At 42.4% G+C, this 26,030-nt stretch overlaps 1 protein-coding gene across 2 annotated transcripts; it reads left to right on the top strand.

The window, feature by feature from the left end:
• The first annotated feature begins 2,697 nt into the window (after positions 1-2,697).
• Positions 2,698-26,030, top strand: RGCC (regulator of cell cycle). Of its 2 annotated transcripts, XM_089511047.1 has the most exons (6): positions 2,803-2,883; positions 7,541-7,780; positions 10,366-10,542; positions 24,181-24,288; positions 25,248-25,310; positions 25,693-26,030. In XM_089511047.1, exons 2-6 carry the CDS (start codon positions 7,759-7,761, stop codon positions 25,698-25,700), a joined length of 378 nt encoding a protein of 125 aa, XP_089367173.1. In that variant the 5' UTR covers positions 2,803-2,883; positions 7,541-7,758; the 3' UTR covers positions 25,701-26,030. The 2 variants fall into 2 exon arrangements, with proteins under 2 accessions (XP_089367172.1, XP_089367173.1); XM_089511046.1 differs by lacking the exon at positions 7,541-7,780 and having other exon boundaries at positions 2,698-2,883.

Here is a 26,030-nt window from a genome sequence, read left to right as displayed (position 1 = left end):
GCCTTGAGGAACTCAACTTCCAGGTCACTGATTTGAAACACAGCCCATTTTTTAGCATCTGTAAATTATTACGTTGATGCTTCTATGACTACTTGCTATGTTAAGATGCCTTCTTGGCCCCAGTCTGGGTTCTATTAGTCATCTCCTCACATTAGAAAAATTGATGATCCTAAGGAAGTTAGATTGCCAGTTTCAGTAGTAGCCTCTGGGTTCAAATGGATTTAATTCTCTTAAAATGGAAATATGGAACCAGATTGTTAAAGAGTCTTCGTATGAATGTAATTCACAGTCTTTCAAGCCTTGGTTGAATAACTTGTGTAGACTGCCTACAATGCCCTATTTTTAAAAATTCATTTGAATTATGTTTTGATACTGCTAGGTATTTTAATATAGATGGAAACAAGTCTTGTCAACCCTTTTAAAGGTTTGCATGCTTAAATCTAATTTGTACAATTATATTAAAGTACAGTCTTAAGTCTTTCTCTTGCTCAGAGTTCTAGAAGTATAGACATTTTAAAGAAGGTAAATTCAACTGAGTACAAAATAAAATGCAGTATGTAAGTAATATAGCTGAACCCTACGAAATGAATCTATAGCTGTGCTTTTAGATGTTCTTTGGTAATGTCCTCCATTTTGCGGTGGCTTGCCCTCCTTTGCTGTCATGACATCTGCTCTCCCTGCTGTTGGAGCAGTGGTTTGAGCGTGGGACTAGGGCTGTGTCTGCACTGCAGAAATAATCCAGTTTAAGATCATTTTAACTGGCATGGTTCAGTGCTAAGGAATGAATGAATGAATTTATTACGGCACGTGGCCAGCACCAGTGCTAAGGAATCCTGGGATCTGCAGTTTGCAGTGGCACCAGACAGAGAAGGCAGCTAAATGTCTCCCAAGGATTCGCTAGTATTGAGCTAGGGCGGTTAAAGCAGTGTCAAACTGGATTATCTCTGCAATGCGGGTGCATCCTGGAACTCTGGACCAGGGTTCAATTCCTCGCATGGGCATAAAAACCCACTGGGTGGCCTTGGGCGAGCCACACTCTCTCAGCCTCCTGAAGAAACCTTTCAGGAGGAAAGCCCCATGGTAGGGTCAGTGGCATCACTATGGAGGTGCGGACAACACCAGGTGACATCAGTGCCTTAAGAGGTGATGGGAGTCAGGTGAATCAGCGGGTGGAGAAAAGAGAGGCCCCAGAGTAATTTGAAGGTATACTTTTTACCATATATACTTGTCTATAAGTCTAAAAATTTATGCCCCAAAATTAACCCCAAAATCTTAGCTCGGCTTATTTACGGGTCACTATGGTAATAGCAGCTTTTTCAGATTTCCCCATGCGGCTTTTGCAGAGAGGAGTTTATTTCCCTCTGAAGCCAAGCAGAAAGAGTCCTGGCTGATTGATTGATATGGCTGTTTGTTTAAGAGTCCTCTCTGGCTGAAACGGAAGCCAAAACGACGAAGGAAAAAGCCTCCATGACTGTCTTGTCACCGAAGGAGCCTCCAAGTATTACCCCTGACCTATCCATGGGTCAGGGCAAAATCCATAGTTTTGGCCGCAAAACCTGGGTTTGGCTTATACATTAGGTCTACTTATAGCTGAGTATTTGTTTTATGCCACAGCTATGAGCATCGTATTCAGTGGCGTATGGGGAATTACGATTATGGCTAAGGATTCTGTATGGTGCGAAATGGGAAGAGGAGGAAGAGAAAGAGGAGGTCAATGGTGGCACAGTGGTTAAATGCCTGTACTGCATCCACTAACTCATAAACCATAGGGGTGCGGGTTCAATTCCAGTCAGACTCAGCTTTGCATCCTTCTGAGTACTGGCTTTTGGGGGGCAATTAGTTTACAGTTGTAAACCACTTAGGGCAGTTGCTTGTGACCCCTTTGGGAGCTGAATGTTTGCAGGGTTGCCTAACACCGTTGGAAAACACATTCTATATTACTATATTAATAATTTTATGGTTGGGAGTCACCACAACATGAAGAACTGTATTAAAAGGGTGTGGGATTAGGAAGGGTCTGGTAACCGTGTTCTGTGAGGAAAGACTTAGAGAGCTGGGGATGTTTAGCCTGGAGAAGAGAAGGCTAAGAGATGATATGATAGCCCTATTTAAATACTTGAAGGGATGTCATATTCAGGAGGGAGCAAGCTTGTTTTCTGCTGCTCCAGAGAATATGACAAAGAGCAATGGATGCCAGCTCCAGCAAAAGAGATTTCACCTCAACATTAGGAGGAACTTCCTGACAGTAAGAGCTATTTGACAGTGAAACAAACTCCCTCAGAGTGTAGTGGAGTCTCCTTCCTTGGAGGTCTTCAAACAGAGGCTGGATGGCCATCTAATATGTTTTGGAGGGGAGTTCCTGCATGGCAGAATGGGGTTGGGCTGGAGGGCCCTTCTTGGGGTCTCTTCTAAGTTTGAGACCCAGAGGCTGAGGGAGTGCTTAGTTCAGCATGAAGTGGTGTGTAAAGGAGGCTGCTATTTCTATGGTGGCGTCTCTGTGTGTGGGGTGTGTGTGTGACACTATGAGTTGCTCCACGCGGGTGACAGTCACCAGCCACTGAGTAGGGCCTGGGTACAGTCCAAAAAGCCTTGGAGGAGCCCACCAAGAGCACCAAGGAGTGAGGCGGCGACTGCCTGTGTTCCTTGGGAAGGAAGGAGGGAGGGAGGGAGGGAGGGAGGCGGAGCTGGCTCTCCCTCCTCTCCAAAGGCCAAGCAGGAGCAGCCTCCCTCTCCCTCTCTTTCTCCTTCTCCTCAGCCGATGGCCGTCGGCGGGGTCCCTGGGCGCTGAGGGAGCCCTCCACGCCTTCCCTGCGGCGGCCATGAAGCCTTTCAGGGGCCCAAACACAGCCAACGGAGGAGGAGGAGGAGGAGGAGGCGGGAAAGGTGGGTCCCAGACTCCCAACGCAGCCCCCTGGAGGAGGCTCTGAGAGGGAAGCAACAAGGGCTGCAGCCAGGCGGGGAGGAGGGAGGGAGGGAGGCAGCCCTCCTGGGGGGACGATGGGGCCCTTGGGGAGGCCCTGGGGCTCCTCCTGGGGGCCCTTTTGTGGGGGAGGGTTGCTCAGGACCTCTCTGCCTTTGGCACCTTTTCCTTAGGGCTCAGGAAGGGACAGAGGGAGAGGGAGCCTGGAAGGAAGCCCCAGGAAAGGCTCTGAGGAACCCACCCACCCCTTTTACTCCTTGGAGGAACCTTCTCCTCCCCTGCCCTCCTCCTCCTCTGCTCTGACCTGCTCCCCAGGGAGCCCCTCACCTGTCCTCCCCACCTAGAATCAGTACCTAGTAGCCCCTTTGAGACTCACTGAAAGAAGGAGGTTGGCAGCAGGAGCTTCCAAAATGCATCTGAGGAAGTAGGCTGAAGTCTAGGAAAGCTCATGGTGCCAGCCTCTTTCTTTCAGTGAGTCTCAAAGGGGCTACAAGACCTCTCCACATACTGCTAAGATATTCTGTCCTCTCACCTGTCCTAACTTGTCCCCTTCATGCCCACCTATTCTGCTCCTCACCTGTCCTCCTCACCTGATCCCTAACTGTCCTCCTCACCTGATCCCTAACTGTCCTCCTCACCTGATCCCTAACTGTCCTCCTCACCTGATCCCTACCTGTCCTCCTCAACTGATCCCTAGCTGTCCTCCTCACCTGATCCCTACCTGTCCTCCTCACCTGATCCCTACCTGTCCTCCTCACCTGATCCCTACCTGTCCTCCTCACCTGATCCCTAGCTGTCCTCCTCAACTGATCCCTACCTGTCCTCTTCACCTGATCCCTACCTGTCCTCCTCACCTGATCCCTAGCTGTCCTCCTCAACTGATCCCTACCTGTCCTCCTCACCTGATCCCTACCTGTCCTCCTCACCTGATCCCTACCTGTCCTCCTCACCTGATCCCTACCTGTCCTCCTCAACTGATCCCTACCTGTCCTCCTCACCTGATCCCTAGCTGTCCTCCTCAACTGATCCCTACCTGTCCTCCTCACCTGATCCCTACCTGTCCTCTTCACCTGATCCCTACCTGTCCTCCTCACCTGATCCCCACCTTTCTGAGGCACAAAGTTTTGTACCTCCCAGCCTTGGGGAACAACCTTTGGGAGAGATGCTTCCTACCATGATGACTGTTTTCTATCTCGAGCTTCCCCTGTTTGGGGAACTAAAAGGAAGGTTTGGGCTGTTTGGAAGAAATTGGGGGCATCTGGGTCAGGCCTGGTCAGTGCTTGGAGGGGGGCCACCCAGGAATGCCAGGGGCTGCAGAGTAACTTTCAGAGGAAGGCAATGGCAAACCATTTGGAGTATTTCTTGCTTTGAAAAACCCTCTGAAATTCCTGGGATTTTCATAAGTCAACATGTGGTTTGAAGACACACATGCAATGGCCATTTGTTGTCATTCTCTGCTCTTCCAGATCAAATGTTTCTATGGCTGCCCAGCAAAAGGTATTATGCAACTATTATCTTTCCCTTCTTTAATGATATGTGTGTGTGTGTGTGTGTGTATACACATATACACACAGTCACAGCCATACATACATAAGGAAGTGAAGCACCCTCCTAAAATTCTGTATTCAAGGCAGGACACTCGCCCAATACAAGGGTTTTGGCAGAATTATTCTCCCTTTAGTTTTTCCTTCCACTGTTTCTCAGGTGTAGCTAGTTGCTAGCTTTTGTTGTGTGCCTTCAAGTCATTTTCTACTTATGGCGACTCAAAAGTGAAACTGTCAGGGGGGTTTCTTGGCAAGTTTCTTCAGAGCAAGTTTGCCATTGTGAAGTCGAAGGCTTTCATATCCGGCATCCATAGTTTTTTTGTGGGATTTTGGGGCTATGTGGCCATGTTCTAGAAGAGTTTCTTCCTGACGTTTCGCCAGCATCTGTGGCTGGCATCTTCAGAGAATCGTCAGGAAGAAACTCTGCTAGAACATGGCCAAATAGCCTGAAAAACCCACAAAAAATGAAGTTTGCTATTGCCATCCTCTGAGGCTGAGAGAGTGCAACTTGCCCACCCATTGGGTTTTCATGGCTGAGCTAGGATTTCAACCATGGATTCCAGAGTCATAGGCCTGTTACAGACTGCCAAAATAAAGCTGCTTCGGGTCTCTTTGGAGGTATGCTGTTTAAATGATGCATGCATCCTAAGAATCCGGAAGCTGCACCAAAGCTGCACTCCAGTGCTTAGGAAGGGAGTGTGACTTTGGTGCAACCTCCGGACTCTTAGGACCCAGGCATCATTTAAACAGCATACCTCCAAAGAGACCCGAAGCAGCCTTATTTTGGCAGTCTGTAACAGACCATAGTCCAGCACTCAAACCACTACCTGGTTCCTAGTAGATCACCACAAATAGAAGTGGCCTAATCACCCTCCTTAAAAATTGCCTATCAAATCTGTATGTTTCAGATAAAGTGTATTTCTCTGATTCCTCTCTGAAATGTTATTAGAGGAAGCTTTCATTGCCATTGTACCTGTAATGAACCTTCCCTTTGTCCAACTTTTTATTTGTTTGTTCTCATCCAGTTTTGTAAATTAGTTTTATCTTGTTTTTTGTTTAAATTGTGAGGCGCTTTGGTATGTGTTTGTAGCCTTGCTAGTCTCAAGGATTAAGTTCACCTTCTGAAGTTAAATGGAGGAGGATTCATGTTTACTGTGATTCACCTGCATATAAATTCTTGAGCACCGACTGCTCATTTGGGTCATGGCTGTTACAGGGACAGTCATGTTCATGGTGCAACGTCTCATACCTTTGTTTTGTTCTGGAAGGGAACAGTTAAGATCAGCTTTCTTAGATGAGCTGCTCAGAAACTAGTGGTGGATTAGCTGTTAGTTATTTTTCAAATATCATGCCATAAGAAATGGTTTTAGTGCTGTGTAATAGATCCTATTTGATCTTGGAAACTAAACAGGTTCAGCTCTAGTTAGTACCTGGATAGGAGACTAGCCTATATTGCAGAAGACAGAAGTGGCAAAACCACCTCTATTCCTTGCCCATGAAATTCATGGAGTCACCATAAGATAACAGGCATCTTGAAGGCATCTACACAAAACACACACACATGTAGGCAACAGTTGAAGGCCAGGTGTTCCTGTAGGTATGTAGTCTGAAAAGGAGTTCTCAAGAACTGGAGAGCTGGTTTAACACTGGGAAATTTAGGCGGGTTACATACCGCCAAGAAGCGGCGCTCTCCCGCCGCCGCCGCTTGCAGCATCCAGGAGCTGCAGCTGCCACACCGTGCGTCTCCCGGACGCTCCGAGGAAGGAGTGCGGAAATTGCGCTCCTTCCGGGGCCAGAGAAAAGGCATACTATGCGCCGTGGCGTGGCTTCAATACGTCACAACTGTGCCGCCTCGTGTGGAGGCGGCGCGGTCGTGACGTAATCATGGCAGCGGCCGTGTGGAACAGCCGCCGCCATTTTGTGCGCATGGAGCGCATACTAGGGTTAGGGGGGTGCGGAAGCACCGCCCCTTCCTAACCCTAGTATGTGCTCGTCACATACTTTCTGGCAGTCTGTAACCCGCCTTAGTTTTCTGAATGGATTTTTGTTTTCCAGAATATACATAGAGATGGACCTATAGCAGTGATGGTGAACCTTTTAGAGGCCGAGTGCCCAAAGTGCAACCCAAAACCCACTTATTTATTGCAAAGTGCCATGTCCCTCTGGCTTTCTAGAAACAAACTCTGTGCTGGGGCAACGGCACATGTGTCCACAGAGAGGGCTCTGAGTGCCACCTCTGGCACGCGTGCCATAGATTCGCCATCACTGACCTATAGCATAGGTCATCCTACAGCATTGTCACCTGTGCAGTTGTAAACAACGGATTCAATCCAGTACTTATTCCTAGCTAGACTCTATGTGCCTTCAAGTCTCCTGTCAGCTTTCAGCAAGCCCATTAATTTCATAGGATTTTCTTAGGCAAGGAAGACTCAAGAGTGGTTTTGCCAGTTCCTCCCTCTTTCTGTAGGTCCACTAAATGCGTGGAACTGGCATGAATCTTGACTTACTACATTTCCATTGATTTAGTGGGGCTAGTGTAGTTGGGACTAACCCTTATATTGAGGACATTTACTATGCACAAGGTTCTTCCTCGTAAACAGAAATGTCCCCCCAAAAAGTCAATTGACTTTGGGATACTTCTTTATCTTTTTCAATTAGACATGTTGAGACAAAAACACAATAAAATACAATAACACACAGTGTCCCAAGCTATTTTCCAGGCAAATTATGCTGTGGTGACATAATAGTGACATTTAGCAGATTGGCTGCTTTCACTGAAATTGTCATTTCTTCCACTGGAGATGCTGGAATTCATTGGAGACAAGAAGTATATGTTCTGTATTATCTGATTTAATTTTATTTTTATTCCACTTCATATTTTCTGCTCTGGGTGTCTGGAACAAATGTGTTTCACCCAAACACTGCTGTGGACGTGGGGCATTTTTTATATGTACCAAACACTGGAATTGCCACTGTGGCCAGAAAATATACGGCTACCACAGTTCAAAGTGCAGCAGGTGAATGTTTAGTTTTGTGGTCTTTTGATCAGTCCTCATCCTGTTGCCCCCTGCTGTAGATTTCCCCCAAGATCCTGCATCAAGAGATGGAGCAATAAAGATGTCTCTGTGCCTACTCTTCCTACAGCCAGACATGCTGCTCTGTTGCTGGAGAATGCACTGCTGAAAAGATGAGTTTGGCGGACTTTTGCTTATTGCCTGAGCAACACATGCAAAAATTAATTGTAATGGCATCATAAGGCAGACTTAAAGGCACAAGAACCTGTCTTTATCTTGGATGCTAAGCTGGGTCAGCCCTGGTTAGTAATGCTTTGATTTGAGATTGCCAATGAAGCCCAGGTGCTGCAGGCTATCTTTCAGAGGAAGGAACTGGCAAAACCATTTCTGAGTATTCCTTGCCTAAGAAAACCCAAAAAATTAAGAGGATCGCCATAAGTCCAGAGGCAACTTGAAGGCACATGCACACACACGAGGTGGATCTTCGCCATCGTAATGATTGAATGGGATGTTAGCCTTTCTTGTCCCATCTTTCAGTGCAGTGATTCCCAAACTCTGGTCCTCCAGGTGTTTTAGACTTCGACTCCAAGAAGCCTCAGCTATCTTGGCCAATGGTTTGAGATTCAGGGAGCTGAAGTCCAAAATACTTAGAAGGACAGAGTTTGGGGAATCACTGATCGAGTCGATCAACACTGCATTTTATATTTATCTTAGGGACATTGAGATATTCAACTTTAACATTCTTCCTTTTCAAATGACAGCACCAGTCAATGTTATCTTCATCATCATCTTTGTCATTAGGATTATTAATGTAGTACAGCTAGCGCACTCAATACTTTGTGGTCATTAACAAGAAATGAGCTCCATTGTTTGCAAACTAATATTGGACAGATGAGTGTACTTACACATTTAGGATTCTCTCTTTGAGTAGGGACTTCATTCTGAGTAGACAAATGCAGAATTGTAAGTTTACCTATTAGATGGAGACTAAGAGGTTTTGCCAAAGTCTTAATGGAAGTGATGAAATTTGAAGAGGGATGTGAAGGAAGAATTAGCAGTTCCTTATACGTAGATGTGTAGAGCAGATTTTTTCAGTGTATACCTTAAGCCAGCTGTCTGTGTATGGAAAGACTCCAGTTAATATTGCTGCACCTGTCTTTCCCTAACTTGAGCCAATTTCAAACTTCTTTTCCATTTTGCTATAGCCATGTTTGCATAAGAATATTCCAGTTTGCCACTGTCTCCTAAATCTGATCTGTCCTTAGGTTTTTGCAGGCACTTTCATTTTTGGCAGTTTGTGATTGGTTTTGGCAGAATAGGTGTCTGCTCTTTCTTCCAGGGGGAAAAAGATTACCTTCAAATTTTTCTTTCATTTTTGCATAGTTAGAGTCAGAGAACCTCAGTGTCCACAAATTTTGAATAGCTTCTGTAAGTCACTTTGTGAATGAATGTTCATTTTGTGAGTGGCTTGGTAAATGAAATTTAAAAAGCCCTGCTATCTGTTTCTTTACTAATATTGACTTATTTTAACAAATGAATAATAAGCCATGTACAAGCCACAATATGTTTGGCTGTAAGGCTCCAAGGCAGTGCACAGAAAACTCAATGAAAGTTTGATAAACAAACATTGTGAACAGAACAAGAAAACCTCCAGGAGTAGATAGCTCTAGATCCAGAGGAACCCTCATTGGAGTGGAGTCCCATCTAGAATTGGGTATACTCCCGATTTCAGGTCAGGTGGCCTACTCTAAGGTGAGACTAATGTTTTAGCAGGATCCAGTTTCGGCATGTTATCCCACATCCAGTTCATTTGTGTTTCCAGGCAATAGAACTTGACTGGATGCTGTAGACCTTTGACATGAGCTGAGAAAGAGAAGTAGGGCTGAGTGTCATCAACATGATGGTGAGAATTAATGTCCACGTTCTCATTAAAGAGTTTCATCCAGATGTTAAAAGCCAAAGGGAATAAAGTAGAACTTGGAGCAATCCCATAGATCAGTTCCATCTTTTGGAAATGTTCAGAAAGGTAGGACTGAAGCCACTATAAAATGGTCTGTCACAGTTGCATGGGAACCATGAGTCCCAGAAGTCTACCGTTATCAGAGTTGCTGAATGCCATTGAGAGGTCCAGCACAATAAACGGGTGTGCTGTCTTGGACGTGTACAGTGTAGAGCGCAAGCAGAGTTCCTGACCCAGGCCTGGATTATGTTGGAAATGTTCCAAATAATAAGTTAAATCTGTATTTTAGAAGTGAGACTGGGAACTAACCGTGAATCTTTTCTATTTGTGGCATAACAATAAAAATAATGGGAAGCCTTGGTTTGTTTGTTTGTGTTGGGCTTCTGATAAAAGTACAAGAATAGAGAGAGCTGTGTGGAGGGGAGAAAACAGTTCACTTTGTCACATACAGAGCTTGCTACAAACCTCTGTATGACTTTAAAAATAAATGCCTCAGTTCCTATGTTTGTTTTTTAACATTGAACGGTAATGGATTATTCAGCCAGCATGTATACATTTATATTTCCCCAAATACTCTTGTAAAGAAAAAGTTAAAACTATAAAATACATCATTTAAAACAACATAAACAAACATGACAATAAAAACCACAGTATAAAAGTGGACCTATCATTAATTAAAAATGACCAAGAACAACTAGATTTTTTAAAAGCCTCTGGGAAGTGCATGTATTTATTTAAATTACTTCAAATTCATTGGTGGAGGGTTTTGCTTGAAATGTCCATTTTCCCTCTGGTCCTGTGTTGTGGGAATTAGTGGACAGTCGGAAGAATGAGGAGTCTGGGAATTTCAATTTAAGGGGCATTATATCCATTATGTTGACGGTGGATCAAGCTGTGAAAAAGCTACTGACATTTTTGTCGCTGCAGATATTCTTGATGATTTTGGCGATCTGGCAGAGGTGCTTGGTGAGTTTGACGCTGTGATAGAGGACTTCTCTTCTCCCATAAACAAGCATCACTTCCAATATGAAGAGCATCTGGAGAGGATGAAGCGACGGAGCAGCGCCAGCGTCAGTGACTGTAGTGGCATCAGTGACTCTGAAAGTAAGAAACTTGCTTCCTTTGGTTATTTGCTTCCACTTCTCCTTTTAAAAATTAAACTGGGTTTTAAAATTACAGTATTGGCATAGCCAGTCAAAGAAAAGACAAACTAAAGATCTCTACTAAATCATCAACAAATGTGGTATTCTTGTTGATGCATAAAATTTGAAATCCATTTTTCAGTACTGTTGCTTCCTAGTGGTTTTCTAACAAGAAGTTAATGCTGTTGTCTTATCTCCCAGAATAAGGCCCAGTTACTTGGAGTCAGTTTGTTCAAACTCAAACTCAACTCGTATCAGTATTTCAGCTCAGGTCAATTGTTAATTGTCTTTCTTTTTATGCTATCCTATGGTTTCTCTGTCTTTCCCATCACTGAATTTTGAGCATTGCTTTACCTGCAGGCTGAACATACATGTCGAAGAAATTATTTGCGGCCTTGTTATTTGCTAACCATACAGATTGTACCGATAACAGTTGAATTGCCCAGAGAAGGATTATTAGTCAGAGACTGTTGTAAGTGTCAGCTGCCATTCCCAAACCAACAGTCCAGTTTAGACTGTGAAGCACATACTGCTGAAGTGGTAGCATGGCTTTTGAGCACAATTTCTTGTTTGCTTAAAATGTGCAGACTGTGGGTATACAGTTATTTCTTTCTGACTTGCCCTTACTGTAGCCCTGGGAGGTAGGGTCCGCTACTCATGTTTGGCATGTAAGCCAAGTACAGTATGACTAAAGTTCTAGGCACTGTGTTTAGAATTAGCTCCCTCCCTCCTCCTAGTCTAGTACATTACGCCCACAGTGCTGTATCTGCACAATCATCTTTTTATTGCCAAACATCACTTTTTAATGTCTTGCATCACTTCTCCCAGGTGTTCCAGAAAGGGTATGTGTAAGTTGTTTGTTTTGATATAGAGCAATCTGGCATTATCTGATTTTTTTCCCCCTCTCCTGCTTTTCTGTCTTTTCTTGTTAATATTACTGATTGCTTAACTTTTCCCATTGCATTTCTTGTTTGTTTTAATTTCTTCCAAGATCTTGTGTCAAATGTACTGTCTCATAACAACTTGCTCAATGCCACTTGCAACAGAGTTGAGATTTGAAATCTTGTCATACACTAATTGGTCAAAATTTGCTCCAAAATGTTTGCCAAGGGAAGCTGCTTATTTGCACAACTTGTTTTTGTGGGAGGAATGCTTCTTGAAGCATTTTTACCTGTCTGAGATGCAGACTTCCTCAGCCATCAGAAACAAAAACAGAGTTATGTCTCCCAAAGCTGTATTTGCTATGTGTCCCACTTTTCTCTTTAGTTAAAATGGGGTTCATCAGTTTTAGTGGGCCCTTACTGTTAAAAAGTAAATGACAACCTTACTGTTTGTTTTATCAGAGTTTTATGCAAGGGTCTGTATGGAAGAGAGCTGGTCCAGGGTTGCGACTGCTTAAGATTCCAGTATGCATCTAATTACAGTATTTGGGAAGCAGTCAAACAAGAGCCTTGCCCTTGTTCCAGTTGGGTTGCCTCTCTACCACTTCCCCAGTCATCTTCTGCCATTTGATGTTCCAAATACTCTCTGGAAAGTAACGTCAGGTGCCAGATCAGAGACGCTGGTTGCTTTGTTTTGTATGTGTGCCTCTTGGATTAGCCATTGTATTTTATAACGAATTGAAGCCCTTTGAGGATGCTAGTTGAAAAGCAGGATATCAGTCTACTAAACAAGTAAAAGCATTTTTGTCTGGAATATGGTATAACCGGTGCAAATTTTTTAGAATTAATTTTTTTTCATTTTCCTCTCACAAAAGAAAATTGATGTTTAACTTCTAGATTTTAAGACTATACAGAGATTTATTTATTTTTTTGTATTCATACAGACAGTATATGGGGAGAGATTTCAGTTGCCCTGCCAGCCTCCCTATCCATCTACTCAGAAAATGTTCTTTCTCTAACTCATACAAATGCTTCCACAATAATGCATGCAAACTGGAAATATATACATGTAAACTAGAAGTATACATGTTGAACTATTCTTTGTATGATCCACAGAGAATAGTACAACCTGGGATTAGACCCTGGGAAAAACACTTAGGTGATGTCTAGGTCCAAACCAAAGCCACATCAGTGAAGTCATTGGAGCTGAAAAGCTGAAAATGATGTTGAGTTCTTCACTAAGCTAAATAATCGTAAGGTCTCTAGAATTACAAGATGGGCATGTGTGTGTTTTACACCCATTGGATTACATCCAATGTCCAAGCCACTGCTTCTTAGCTTTTTCTTCTCTTGCTTTCTGGAATGGCATTGTAGAAAAATGCCAAACAACTCATTCGAGTGAAGACCTTTTGTGGTGAAAGCTGAAAGGAACAGCTGGATTCATGTTTATGTGTGCATGTGCCTTCAAATCGCCTATCGATCTATGATGACCCTGTGAATTACACAGGGTTTTCTTAGGCAAGAAATACTTAGAAGTGGTTTTGCCGTTTCCTTCCTCTGAAATACAGTCTACAGGGCCGTACTATAAAGAAAGTCTATTCCTGTTCAAATAGGCTTTCTTTTCTATTTAACCAAGTTCTCTCTTTCTTGCTCCTTCAGTGAAATTGTGGTGCCAAATGCATGATCTCACAGTTTCCTTGGTAACACTTATGCAAAATGCCAGAGTGGGAGAGACCAGGCTGTGAGGGGGCACATTGTAAAAGCACAAATCTGCATCAACTGCAGCTTTAAAAAAAAATGGAAGTCTTGCTTGATAGTGTATTGCCTGTAAACAACTTTTATTGGATGGAACACTAATGTTCCTTGCAAATACTTTCCTTTGGCTTCTTGCACATTCACATTAGCTTCTTCTGCCTTCCTTCTGCTTAGGCTGAACTACATGCCAGCTAAGTGCTCTGCCAGCCTAAGGCGTAGCTTTTTCTGAGGATAAGGAGGCGGTATGAAAAGCAGCTGAAGTTAAGCAAATTTACATCCATTCAATAGGCATCTATACTTTGAGAATATTACCTTAAATATTTTTAGTGACTCTAGATACCTATTTTGGTCATGAGACTCTTTAGCTTCGTCAGAGGATGCTACAAAGGACAGCTACATCTCTTCCCTTTATGCAGTCCAGAGCCAGGACCATCCTCTTTGGAATATAGATGAATTATTTATGCCAATATCCAGTGGGGTCCATGACATTTATATAACTATATCCCACCCACAGTACCACTTCAAAAAGATAGCAGTATCAATAAATGATATTTATTTGGAGTAAGATCCACTATTTCCTAGCAGCAGGTTCTAGTTGTTCACATCCTGGAAAACTGTGGTATCTCTATAACAGAAGTACTACTTCTTAAAAATAATGGCTAGCATTCTGTTGGTTAGTCTGCATTAGAGTAGACCCATTCAAACAATGGTTGAATGGTGAGAAAACATGAAGATAAATCGAATGGATTCAGTGGGTCTACTCTGGTCAGGTCTAACAACAAGATTTACCATAATGCCAGCATTAAAGAAAAGATACCCAAATTAGACTGACCTTCAGCTAACCCCTATTTCTCAGATTAATCTACCCATAAGGACTGCTGCAGGGATAAAAATCAAGAGAAGTTGAGGGAACAATGAAAACCGTTGTGAACTTCCTGGCTAAAAATATAATAAATAAAATAAGCAGTATCTACATGGTCTCTCCTAGATGTTCCGGAAATTACTCTGGCTGCCATATTCTGTACTAGTTGCAGTTTCCGGACCAAGTACGAGGGTAGCCCCATGTAGAGTGCATTACAGAAATCTAGACGTGAGGTTACTAGTGCATGGACAACAGTCTCAAGATCCCTTGCTTCCAGGAAAGGGCGCAGCTGGCATATCAGCCGAAGCTGATAACAAGCGCTCTTAACTGTCGCATTTACCTGATTCGACATCAGGAGCGACGAATCAAGGAGCACCCCCAGACTGCGAATGCAGTCCTTGATGGAGAGTGTGACCCCATCTCTTCAGATCATCCAGCCCATTACTGCCTGAAGACATTCATTGAGAGAGGAGATGCCATCAGAATTCGAGGTCGACGAATGAGACATGGAGAAATAGATTTGGGTGTCATCAGCATACTGATAACACCCAGCTCCATGACAGCATGTTCATGGTATGTGAACAGCAGAGCCACCTTGGATCCAGATGGTACCCCAATTCTTTGAATCATTTTAAAATTAATGCGGACAGTACAGGAGTAAAGAAATATTGGTCACTTACAGAATGATTGGCTCTGTAGTCCACCTCCCTCAGGTTATCCAGAACACCAGGAGCACAACAATATCTAAGCAGAACTGATGATGATGATGATGATGATGATGATGATGATGAATCTGTTTGTTTGCCTGTGGCAGTTTCGGGAGATTGTGGCAGATAGCTCAACCAGAATGTTTTTGGTTGTCATCAAAGTTGAAGTGCCTTGTGCAAGGTCCAATGGCCAATTTCAAGCTGAAGTCTGCCTCTCTCATCGTCACTTTCATAACTTCCTTTCCTTTGTTTCCTCTACCAATCACCATAAATAATGGAAATTTACTCTCTACTGTCTACATCTGTCATTCAGTATTCATAGTCTCACTTGGCATAGGGACAGCTTGGTAATTAACTCAGAAAAGGGAGGCAGAAGAACAGCAGGTCCTGTGATCCCTTTTTGACTGGTATTCTGTTAGTGTCATACACATGTGTAAATTGTGCTACATGTGGAGTGAATTATTTGCCAACAACAGTTATGTTCTGCAGACAGCGGGAGAGATGGAATTATGTCTGTTGCACATTGCAGATGTGCATTGCACATTACACCACAGTACCTGTCATCAACATGTGTTGCAGTGCTGATATTTCGCAAGGGGATTATGTAGTGCTGGTGCAATGTATCTTTGCTTGTGCATATTTACAGTGCACTGAGGGGATGCTGGCTTGTAACCATTAGGTGTGGCCCGGAGCAGTTCTGAGTACACTTTAGCTAGTAAAAACAACAACAATTTGGTCTGGGTTGGGCTCTGCTGCTAGCTAATCTGTTCTGCTTTCTCTATATGTGATGTCCTGCCAGGACTGATTGAATCACCCCCTGCATTTTCTTTCACATTGGTTCAGGCCATAGTATGTTTAGTGTAGGAAAAGTTCTTTGTATTAGTTGTGGGAGGAACTGTAGGATCCCCTGCATTATTTCCAGGTTTGGTTTGCCCTTTCCCAGCATGCTCTGTTGTAGCTGGAAGCTTTTAGTTCGGAGCAGTCTTTGCTGTGAGCAGGCAGAGAGCTGTCTTTTGGTGGCAAACAGGCCCAGACAGCCGGAAAGGGCATTTCTTACACTTTAGCCATTTCAGTTACCAGGTTTTAGCCATTTTAGTTACCAATTTAGTCAAATTAGTTACCATCAGCAAGTGAGTAAAGGAATTCAGGAGCTGAAAGACCCTGCACCAGCTCCATTGAGTGAGGAGAGCAAACCAACATCAGACCCAGAAAGATGACACCCTGAAGATTGCTGAAACTGTAAAGTATCTTTTGTTTAGAGCTGGGGAGGAGAAAACTCTTTATTTTTGTCCTTTAAATTAAATTTCCCCCTCTTTTGAACTTTACAGCTTCAGAGCCTTTTTTGGGTAAAGAGTTTGATCTCACCAGGGTACCGGCGTTGCACACCCAAACCTGCCACCACCTTTAGTTGGGTGTGTCTTCACACTATATACAAGAAGTAGAGTCTAAATTAGTGATAAGCCAAAGGATACTTTCCCTTCGCCGGTATATTTCCATGCAAAATGACGGTTTTTCTATCCTGGAGAAAGAGACTCACCCAGCACCTGGTGGGACAGTTCCTTCAGCATTTGACTGAATGAGCAGCTGTTTCACTTCCTCTCATTGTCTCAAGGAGACAGACTCAAGCAGCACCTGGACAAATGGATCTTGCAGGTGTTGCCTGAAAGCTGGAGAAGGTGAAGAAAGACAAAGGTGGGCTCTACTGACACCTCAAAGGGCTCCTTCACTCATTGAGGTCAGAGTGAAGCTGCTGGAGCCAGAGCCTTGAGGAGAATTTTCTGACCAGACTTCCCCTCCTTGGAGAAGGTTGGGGCTTAAGGGAAGGGAAGAGCTCTGTCTGGGACCCCCATGGAAACTGAGGGTGCAGCTTGGTAGGTAGAATTTTGGCCTGTGGGCTGGAGGAGTCCCATCCCAGTACTAGACAATCTCAGTCTCCCCATCTGTTCTTTGGATGCAACCAGAGGCTTATTACCTGCTTTTTTCTTATATCGTCCTACACAGTTAAATTATTTAAATGTTGTGAAACCATGGTGGTTGTTGTTGTAAATTGCTGTTGTGAAATATAAATATGTGTTTTTTTTTAAATCTTCTTGATAAAATAAATTCACACTATGTACTGAAATCATCATACCAGTTTGTTTGGTTCTCTTTCTAGCTGAGAGTCAGAGCGTAGTTACACCCAAACAGGAGCTTCCTCCATTGCAGAAGAATATATTGGCAGCGGATTTCAAGTGTATTAGCATAACCTCTTAAAGAGGAGTTATGTGTTATTTTGGAAAACAAATTAACATTGGCACGTTCTGGGTAGTTTTAATAATATGGCATACTAACACCTAAGAAGTTCTCCATCTGGAAGTGCTTAGCTTGTGCCAGCAAGACTGGTGCATATGTCTGTTTCTCTCTGTGAAAACATATCAAAGGCAGCATTCTGGTGCTGGAACCAGGAGGGTCCTTTAGGGCTGATGTGATGAGCTAGTAACTTGCTTAGTCCTAGGAAGACTTTCAGCTCAAGGAGAATACTCTTGTGTGATGTCTGAAGTCTGACAGGATTTTAGCATCCCTGGAAAAAGGAAGTCCATGCACTCTGCAAGTTGCAAGTGGGATGCCAACCTCTACATACAGGATTTAGGTGACATACTCAGTAGTTAATACAACTTAAATAAATTCCAGGTACTTGTTAGCTGTATCAGATCATAACATGGCCAGGGCATAAATTTCAGGGACTTGGTGTCATCTGCAGAAAAGATCATAGCCTTAAGAACAACAAAACTTAACAAGTGGACTGAGAAATAATCTTACTTCTTTTAGTGAGGCTTACTCACTTATGAAAGTACATTGGATTTCAACCTATTTTTTAAAAAGCCAATCATGAAACATATATTCAATTAAAAAACAAAACAAAAGAAAAACAATAAAAATTTTCTTGCCTTCAAAAAGTCTCTAGATTAATAGCTGGGCTCTCTGTTGCCCATATTCTGAACAGAGAGCAAAGACTTTGGTTATGGTACAGTTAGTCAGGATTGATTAAACTTCATTCTTGCATGATTTATACTATTAAAAATAGATAAAAATAACTATCGCTCAGTGTATTAAATTTACAAAGCCAGATATATTCGCAGCAATATTTAGGCTTATGTAATCTATATTCTTCTTCATGGTCTCTGCAAATCTCACAAATGGGTTATTCTGCGCCTGCGCAGGAATGCTTGGAAATTTCTAAAATATCTGGGCAAAAGTTAGTTTGCAGTGAACTGTCAGGTAGACCTCTTCCAGTTTGGGTTCGGGCCCATGCAACGCAGGCGGTAGCTGCATCCTCCATCTTTTTGACTGGGGTCTCTTTGGAGGATGTTTGCAGAGCTGCTGTCTGGTCCCAGCCACTGACTTTCATCAAACACCAGAGCCAGACAAGATGCAGCCTTTGGGAGGGCAGTGTTGCTTTCTGGATTACATTGACTGAATGTTGTTTATTGCTTTCACTTTTAGGTTTCACTTTCATTTGAATGTGACAGTTTACTTAAACAGTTTGGTGATTGACCTATGCACTGCATGTGGTCTACTTACATGTTTGACAGATGACAATGACAAGGGCACTTTGATATGCATATCTTTTGTGGTTAATAAAGTCAGTTGTTGAACTTGACAACCTGTGTCATGACACTCCCTCCTCCACTGACCTAAGCTTGGCAGTCTGAACCCATTTGTGGGATTCGCAGAGACCACGAAGAAGACGGACAGGTTGCTCACCTGTAACGGTATTTCTTCGAGTGGTCATCTGCAAATTCACACAAACCCACCCATCCTCCCCTCAGGGTCCTGCTCACTTTGCTAGCTTTGCTGTCACACCTTGCGCAGCTTATTTGGAAATGGAGGAGAGCGGGACCATTAGGGGCTATATATGGGGTGGGCAGAGCTACCACCAAAAAGTTGCAAAAGGTTGCAAACTAACTTTTGCCCAGAGTTTCTAGAAGTTTCCGAGCATTCCTGCACAGGCGCAGAATAACCCGTTTGTGTGAATTCGCAGATGACCACTCGAAGAAATACCATTACAGGTGAGCAACCTGTCCTTCTCCAATAAAAAAACTTTCAGGAACTCTAGCATGAAATTCTTGAATTAGAACTCTCCAAGAAATGTGATTGTAGAGAATGATTTCAGACAACTGCCAGGGTGCATCTACACTGTAAAACGAATGTAGTTTGACACCAGTGTAACAGCCATGGATCCATCGTACAGAAGCCTAAGATTGTTTATGTTGTGAGGCACCATCACTCTAGGCTAAAGACCTTATAAAACTACAAATCCCAGGATTCCATAGGATGGAGCTAGTTAAAGTGGTGTGAAACTGCACTATTTCTACAGTGCAAAGGCACCCCCAGTATTAGCAGCACTTGGATGCTTTTATTCCCACCAACTGCTGTTATTGTGGATGGCCTCGGAGGTTCTTGACAAGCTTGTGGTGAAGGATGGGTGGAAAAGGCAGGTGAACTTGCTGTGCATTGGACAGGGGCCAACAAGAGGAGAGTGCAGGCACTGATCTTTAATTTAAAAACTAAATCTCTAGGTCTTACAGAACAAAAGACAAAAAGTAAAAGGAGCAGAGTCGTTTTGTGAGAAATGCGCCCACTTCTGCCTTTCAGTGTTTTGAGTTAACAAGAACGGTCATAGATATAACTGATGATTTAGGAAGCCATGCAATGCAGAAAGTCACCTCTGCACCCATCACTCATAGCCTGGGAAAGGGTCTTGTTTCCTGTGGTAGAGTAGTGATTGTAAGTCAAAGAAAATTACTAAGGATTCTAGGATTGTGGTGAACCTCTCATAGGGCAAACTAAATCTTTCCACTCTGCACCACAGGCAGAAGATTAGAAGGTGCCCAATGCAAGCAGCACCTTAGAGACCCCTACCATTCATGCTCATGTTGTTCTTTTGTTGGATCACATGCCCATAATCCAACATTCCTGACAGCATGTAATGTATCATCCATTGGCCATGGTCTACTTTCTGTACTAAGCAGTGACATTTATTAGCTATTGTTGCTATTTGTCTTCAAGTTGTTTCTGACTTACGGTGGCCCTATCATGGACCTTTCTTAGCAAAATGTTTTCAGAGGAGTTTTGCCATTAGCATCTTCTAAAGTTGAGTGCGTATGAGTTTCCCACTTGACTTCCATGGCTAAATGGGCATTTGAACTCTAGTCTTCTTGAGTCTATCACACCATGTTGTTTCAGTGTTGTTTCTACAGTGAGAATTTTAAAACCCTGCCCAAATGTCCCAATCTAAAGACTTATGGTACCAGAAATGCAGGGCAGTGTTAGCTAACTAGTGTCAACACCACAGCATTTAGCAAAATTTTATCCCAATCAGATAGAGATTTATTCTTTTATAATATATTAATATAATATATAAGATATTTTCTTTTATAATAAATCATATTTTTAAAAATTAGTTTGATGGTGATTGATTTCCTTTTCTGTTATGAAGAGAAAGCCTTTGGTGTGGCTCTTTCCCCCCCTCCCCTCCCTCATTGACTTGCATAGTAATTAACTGTTGCTTAAGAATGTGTCCTATATTTAAGTAGAGCTCTTGAGGTTTGATTGAAGTCTGGAATAGAAATAACTAGAGCTAACTATGAATTACCTTGCTTGCCAAGGTAAGCATCCATCCCTTTCTACTCCAAACCTTTCATTAGATAGGTTTTGCCTCAGCCTCAACAGACTGAATCGACACAGGAATGTGAATTCCTGTTCCACAAGCTGGTCTCTTGACAATTATTTTCTTACAACATTTAGTACTCTGGCTCCCTTCATTAGCACAGCTGCATGTGATGGACATGATGGGGCGACTTGGCATCTGTGTTCCTTTGCCTGCTGGTTGCTGTAATAACATTACTCTGCTGATTCTAGGGCTCCTGTCCCTGTGCTGCCCGGGTGTCAGTCTTGGTACATAGGTTGGCACATAGCCATGAGGGAAAAGGGAGAGGCACAGTAAAAGCCCAAAGTGAACTCTTCTATGTGACATGATGGCTGAACTGTCTGACAGCACATGAGTGGAACCAACTCTCTGCAAGTAGCAGAACAGAGCTGTATCATATTTCAGATATGGACACCGGCGCACAATCAGATCTCTTCGCTCTCTCTTAGAAAATATAGCTGAATGGCCTTGTGGTCTAGATTGTTATAAAATGCAGACCCTGTGGTATGCATCTAGTTGGGTTGCATAAAATAAAGTGGTACAGAGGGATGCCCTTCAGGTGATGCTGCAGCTGGTGATTTATTTTTATGGTTATGAAAAGGTAAAGTGTTTTTTTAAGAAGTTAAAATGGAAAGACCCCCAGGGTTTCACGCTTTGTGTGGATATATCTTCACACACGTTTCCCTCTTATGATTAAAAAAGTACCACCAGACTTTGAAATTTTGGTCTTTTTCTTTACCAGTTTTTAAGCTGTGAAGAGCGATCAGACATATGTGCATAAAACTTTCAAAGTGTAGTATTTCAGCTAATAAATAGCATGATTTTGGGAGGTCTGCTGGTATTAAAAAAGGTGTGAATGGGAAAGAGCTGATTTGAAAGTATAGAATTACTGGCAAATAGCTAGGTGCTCCCCAATTCACCTTTTGCATTCCCACCAGTCTGTGGAAAAAGTCCTCTTTCCAGTTCTATATTCCTGTTGGGATATTAGCCATTCCCACATGGAGTTTCCAGATGGCCTGGGAAGCGCATGTCACTTGACTTGACCAGGTCTCAGCCAGGGCAATGGATGCCTCTAAGCTTCTTTGGGTCTCACAAAGGATGAATTGACTCACTGTCCCAGCATCATCATGGACTGTATATGGCCATGTCTTGTGAAGCACACAACTAACACTTTACTCCTCTCTTCCCCTGAGCATTCCTTGCTTTATAACTGCTTCTACATTCTTGCTATGTTAAAAGTAAAAATAAGTAAATAAGCACAAATACTATTTTCTGTCTGTTATCGTGCTGGTTAGTCTCAACCAGAAGTTTTAGGTAAATCCCATTGATTCACTGACTCTGCCCTACTCCAGAGTAGCAATAGGATAGAGGATGTTAATCAGACAAGGGAAATTGGAAATATAATCCAATGGCAATCCGAACGCAATCATGGGGTTTAACGTTATTGCGTGATAGACTACCACATGCAAATTCGGGTAATGGGAAGTCAGTCTGAGCACAATCATGGGGTTTCATGTTATTGCAGCATAGACTACCACACGCAATTTCGGGCAATGGCATGCTATTTTCAGGGAAGCCATTTTGAACGCAATTCGCATTCACATAAATTCGCTGAGCTAGCAAATTCACGTAAATGCGTTCAGGCCCCACTTTCTTTTCATTCGAAATTAAGAGAAATTCCTCATGTGTGATAAAGTCCTTAGACCCCTGGAGTTTTTTGTTTGTTTGTTTTTTGTCTCTGAGCATGTGCAGTTTCACATTTTAAACCCAAATCATAGCATGATTATGACTTAATGGAATATGCTTTCTGCCCTCAAGTATACTTGGAGATAACCACAGGTTTCCTATGAATTATATTGTCAAAGGGAAAAAATAATGAAGTTAATATATTTAGTTAGGGATATGCCTATCTGTCCTCAGATTATAAATGTGTTGTTTGTTTGTTTGTTTGTTTGTTTGTTTAAAGAAGACAAAATGGTAGGTTACACCTCATCATGTCCATGCCAACCAGGGTGCTGAAGCCTGGCCTGTTTTTTACTGCCAGCATCAGTACCACTATCATCTGCTATCCACTTTTTTGTTATCTTTGGGGGTAGGTGATGTTAGGTTGGGTTTGGGGCTTTGTCATCATTGTTTCAAGTGCAGCTCTCTTAGAAATACGACTTAACAGAACATAACTGTAAATAAGCACACCTGTGACACATTATAGAAAGGGAAGACATATTGGCAAGAAGGCCAATAATCCAGGATCATTGATGTGTTGTGAATGGAAGGGCAATACAGCTTTAGTAGTGGATGTTTGGGAATGATGAGAGATCTCCTCATAGCTATTAAGGTTTCTCAAGTTTATGAATAATGGTGTCCATCAGAGAACAAAAGAGGTGACAAGTCTACAGATGGACAGGCAGAAATATAGCATTAAAAAGTAGTTTAAACAGAGGCAGACATATACATTGATAGAGTTGTCTCTTGGATGTGAGTCAAGCATTTTGAAATGTAGGGTTTTTTTGTTGAGTATCTGCTGCAATAGCAGTGACTGATTGCACCCAAGAGGTTCTCATGGATATGGAAATAGAACAGAAAAGGTAAAGATATTCCGTCTCTAACGCTTTCTCATCCAAAAGAAACTAAATCCTGTAATCCTACCCTTGGAAGTTTGTAGTGCTCAGCAAACTGGGTTGTATGCATTAGTATTGTGTTAGCAAGTCACTGAGGATGAGGAAACAATACTTTTGGCCCCAAAATAAAGTGGTGATAGCAGCTCCTGTTCCTGTTCCTCTGCCTATATAGAAAGTGATTCCCAGCTTTCCCACTGGTAAATGCCTAACTTCCTCCACCACTAAAATCACTGAGAAAATATTGTAAGTTGGGATTCTGTATTCCACTGTCAAAGAATGTTTAAAATTCAAATAGATAATGTTGCACCCAGAGGAGGAGTTCTGTGTTCTCAGCAGTTAATTGCACCAAGTGGGAGGTTGCTTTTCACCAGAGATATTGGATGTTTTTATCAAGTACTCGCCCTGGCTTATTTCGTTCTTAGACAAGGAGCCTGCAAAAATATACTGAACAAAATTCGTTGTGCACTGCTGCACATGCTCCACTGTCAAAGAGACAGAAGGCAGCTGGCAAAGAAACAAGCAGACGGAAGGAGCATAAGACCACAGCACAAAAGCCAAGTAGCATTAAATTATGAAGTGGACAGTCCTTCAAAGCAATTCTACCATTGCTAGTGAATTTCTACCATTGTTCTGAAAGATCCTGGATTTATGCTGGCTGAGTGAGACATTGTTTGGTCAGTCTGAGTGACGGAATGGACTTCATTTGAAATGCTTCCCCCCCCCCCCCCCCCCAGTTATTCAAGATCACTGACCTTGCTGTACAGGTGTCGCTACAAACAGAGACTCCTGAAGTCTGCTTGTACTGTATCTTCCCAGTAAAAAATGAATGTCTTGCAGAACATTAGCATAGCCATTGTTGCTGTAAACCTGTGCTGCTTTTAATCCGTTTAATCCGAAAGAGAAGACTTTTAACAAAGTTTGCATGATTACCAGTTAGCCGTCATTTAATCTACCAGATTTTGCTACGGTACTAAAATGATATGAATAAGTGGTGTTTTTTCTGTGGGCGCACAAGCAGGCACATGTTCTCTTGCAACAACAGCCTTGCTGTCTTTCTGGTTCTAAAGTTTTGATATTCTTTGTTGCAGGTGCAGATTCACTCTGCAGAAACAGTTTCAGCTTCAGTGATGAAAAACTAAATTCTCCAACACTGTCCACTCCAGCTGCCTCTGCTCCAACAACAATTTCCCAAAAAGGTGATGTTTTAGTAGGATTGCCTTCTTAATGCTCAGTACCATAAGTGTTTTCTCAAGTGACTGTCCTGTCCTGATGTGGACAAGGTGGCTGGGGATCCCTTGGAAATCTCTCCTCGTTTAGCATCCTTTGGGATGCAGTCACATTGAAACATTTCACTTAAGATTTCTTTAGGAGTGAGAAACTTATCCAGGGTGTCAAAATTATCTGGGGCCAGGCCTGTTCAAATGTTCATTTGTGGTCACACCCTACAGTTTTCTGCGTGTGCCTGAGGATTGCATGAAAGTGCAGTTTATACAAGAGTTTTGCTTAGGCACCTGTTTCCAGGTATAGATAGAAATACAGGATGAATGAAAGGAGACTATAGCAACATGTTTCTGAGGCAAAAAGGTCATGCTCACACTTGTGTTGTCCCAAGAAACTCCATGCATGATGGCAGGTGTCACATTGTGTATAGCTTACTATTCCAATTAGCTCTGTAGAAACAATGGACCTGAGTTTCAATGTACAGAATCCATCACCATTATCCAGTTGGTGACAGCTCAGTGTTACTTCTGTGAAATTGCTAAATATAAAGTTGTGTATAGACTCTTGATAGTGTTTTACACTTTTGGACACTTGTGGACAAAAGGGGTGACATAGGAATCCAATTTTTCCAATGCTTATTTCTCCATTTGGTTCAAATTACCGCTTTATCCTCCTCCTCTTCTTCCAAACATAAAAAGAAATTGAGGGTTTAATCCAATTCAGAACTGGTTCTTCTAGGTAACAGGAATGGATACAGCTGTATGAACCTTGAGTTAAAAATGAAGAGTCTACTTTTCTAAGTAAATTAAATATAAGAAATATAATTATTTATCATGTGGCATTATGATTTTGAGAGCCTGCATCTTTAGTGGTTCTTCATATTTATTAGATAGGCAAATGAAGTCAATATTGCTCTTGTGCTCATTTTTTTCAGCAAAGCTTGGAGATACAAAAGAGCTAGAAGACTTTATTGCTGATCTTGATAAGACCTTGGCAAGTAAGTGGGGACTAATGAATGATTTGTTGCGTGTGGCTGGGAAAGTACAAGTGCACTTATATCAGCTGGATCCTGTCTTTTGTAGACAAATGAGCAAAGCATACATGTTTCTATTGTATTCATTGCAAATATGTGGGGTGGGAGATATTTAAATCATAAAGACTTATGAGCTATTCCTTACTGGTATAACTTTTCATATTGTCAGTGAGTAAATAATATGATTTGATAGGGTTAGCCAGCAGTGTTTTACTTCCTTAAGTACCTTGGCATTCTTCCCTGTTCTGGTTAAAAATTGCAGAGTTTAAGGAAGCTGGTCTGAGAAGTGGCACTGGAGTACAAGACAGCATCATATTAATATTTGTCCTATCTGATGTTCACACAGGTATGTGAGATGCCGCTTTGACATAATACATGCCCCCAAAAGGATGAGGCTGAGTCTGGCCTGATACCTACTCCATCCATTATTTGATGCAACAGAGACCAATATTCTCATTTCCCAGGCATGTTACAAGACATCTCCTCTTAAATGTTTAAGTAGCCACAACTGTTGTCTTTTTCTGAAAACAGATTCAAATAACAACTATGTCCATCCTGTACTTTTTCATCAAATAATAGCTTAATATTAATTTAAAAGTGCTTTTATGGGGGAAAATTGTAATTTTGTATAGTTAACTTTAATACTCTTTACAATATATTTTTGTATACAAATAAAAACCTGAA

This window comes from Sceloporus occidentalis, unplaced genomic scaffold, assembly GCF_023333645.1.
Source record: "Sceloporus occidentalis isolate IW3139 unplaced genomic scaffold, rSceOcc1.0.p SCAF_2, whole genome shotgun sequence".
NCBI lineage: Eukaryota > Metazoa > Chordata > Lepidosauria > Squamata > Phrynosomatidae > Sceloporus > Sceloporus occidentalis.
The sequence above is the reverse complement of the archived record's forward strand: the minus strand, read 5'-3'. Positions and strand labels throughout refer to the sequence as shown.

What these genes read in the sequence shown, in the direction of transcription:
- RGCC (XM_089511046.1), top strand. Translation starts at nt 2,820, where the DNA reads ATGAAGCCTTTCAGGGGCCCAAACACAGCCAACGGAGGAGGAGGAGGA. An exon ending in AGGAGGAGGAGGCGGGAAAG is followed by an intron (nt 2,884 to 10,365) that starts GTGGGTCCCAGA and finishes TTGTCGCTGCAG; the next exon opens with ATATTCTTGATGATTTTGGC. An exon ending in AACAACAATTTCCCAAAAAG is followed by an intron (nt 24,289 to 25,247) that starts GTGATGTTTTAG and finishes CATTTTTTTCAG; the next exon opens with CAAAGCTTGGAGATACAAAA.